Source organism: Monodon monoceros, unplaced genomic scaffold, assembly GCF_005190385.1.
Source record: "Monodon monoceros isolate NGI ecotype Baffin Bay Population unplaced genomic scaffold, NGI_Narwhal_1 Contig2708_ctg1, whole genome shotgun sequence".
Taxonomy (NCBI): domain Eukaryota; kingdom Metazoa; phylum Chordata; class Mammalia; order Artiodactyla; family Monodontidae; genus Monodon; species Monodon monoceros.
The window spans coordinates 68-1,649 of record NW_021698620.1 but is presented as its reverse complement, the minus strand read 5'-3'; the positions used below and the strand labels follow the sequence as shown (position 1 = coordinate 1,649).

Below are 1,582 nucleotides of genomic sequence, written 5' to 3'. Positions count from 1 at the left end.
TCCCCTAGAAACCTGAACTGCAGGACCCCGGGGAGGCGGCCCCAGAGCTCCGAGGACTCGTCCCGTAGCGCGCAGTCCTGCCGTCCCCGCATCGCGCCGCCCCGCCCCGGCTTGCCTCAGCCGTCGTCGGAACCCGTCACAGCGTGCAGGATCGAGCGCCCCCCTCGCCCTCTGCCAGGCCCCGGGAGCGCTGTCCGTCGGTCGAGGTCATGGGCAGCCGGCCCCGCAGCCCCAGTGCCTACCCTGCGGACTGGTGGGGACCGCAGACCGAAGGACCCGGCCCCGCCAAGCGCCGCCGCACGGAGGAGCCCGAGGGCCCCGAGTCCGAGTCCGAGGCGGCGCCCAGCCTGGACAACCTGACGGGACCTCCGACCGCGGACGCGCTCACTTCCGTAGCGGTCCTGCCCGCCGGCTGTGCCCTGCACCTGTCCCTAGACGACGTCGACGTGCTCCTTGAGCCCGAGCCCACGTCCGTGCTGCAAGTGTCTCTCGGAGATCACACCCTCATGCTGGTCCCCGAGGCCCTCCTGGCCTCGGGTGTGGAAGGCCCGTGCGGACAGGGCCTGGGACGGGGCGCTTTCCTGAGCCCTCCCGGGGAGTACATGGCCCTGGAGCCGGGATTCTTGTGCGCAGCTGTCCCAGAGATCGCCTGCCAAGAAGAGGCCAACAAGGAGGACGCGGACGCCGAGTTCCTGCCGCCTGGGATGGATGCTGAAGCCGGCTCCGTCGCCGGGCTCCGCAGCCCCACCGCAAGGGTGTCGGGCCCCAGCGCGCAGGGCTTTGTCCCAGAGCCCTGGCCTCGGGCGCCCACCCCTAGTCCAGAGAAAGGCTCTCCTCACCACGACGACGACCTGGGCTTCCACCTTCTGGAGCCCTTCCCCGACTCACCACTCCAACCTCTACCTCCCTCTCCGAGTCCTCCGGGTCCTCACGAGCGCCCCCAACGCCCTCATGGTCCTAAGCGCAAGGCCCAGAGATGTCTGTTCCCGGAATGAACTGCACCCCGGTACACACACACACACACACACACACACACACACACACACACACACACACAAATTCTGGCTACCATCCTGGAGGCCCAATGGATTTCCCAGCGTCTTTTACACTGAATGTCCTACAACCTGGAAATTAAGCATCTCGTGAGCCAACAACTCCTTTTCCCCTCCTGACTGGCTATAGTAGCAGGAGAAGACGTCAGGAAAAGAAAGCAGACTCTAGACCTCATCTCTGAAATGGAAAATCTGCCCAGGGATACCGGACAATGTGTTTTCAGACATCTGGACTTCTTTACAAGATCATTCTCAGGCCTATCCATTCCCGCTCGTTTGCATCAGTTATTTTCTCTCAAATTCTACTCTCTCCAGCACCATACCGTTGCTACCCTATTTCTCCCCAAACCAAAAAATAAATGGATTTCTCATGTTATATGTTTTCCCATGAATTTGTAAAGATTTTTAGCCATGGCTTTTCTCTTTCTTGGTGCTTTGAGCTTCTCTCCTGGAAAACTGCAAAACAGTATGATGGTTACTATACATAATTGTACGATGTTTGTTCATAGCTTCCTCTTAACCTGAGGAAG

General features: G+C 60.3%; 1 protein-coding gene across 1 annotated transcript; it reads left to right on the top strand.

The window, feature by feature from the left end:
• The first annotated feature begins 209 nt into the window (after positions 1-209).
• LOC114898346 (proline-rich protein 23B-like) lies at positions 210-995 on the top strand. Its single transcript, XM_029227718.1, has one exon. It carries the CDS (start codon positions 210-212, stop codon positions 993-995), a length of 786 nt encoding a protein of 261 aa, XP_029083551.1.
• Positions 996-1,582: the final 587 nt, after the last annotated feature.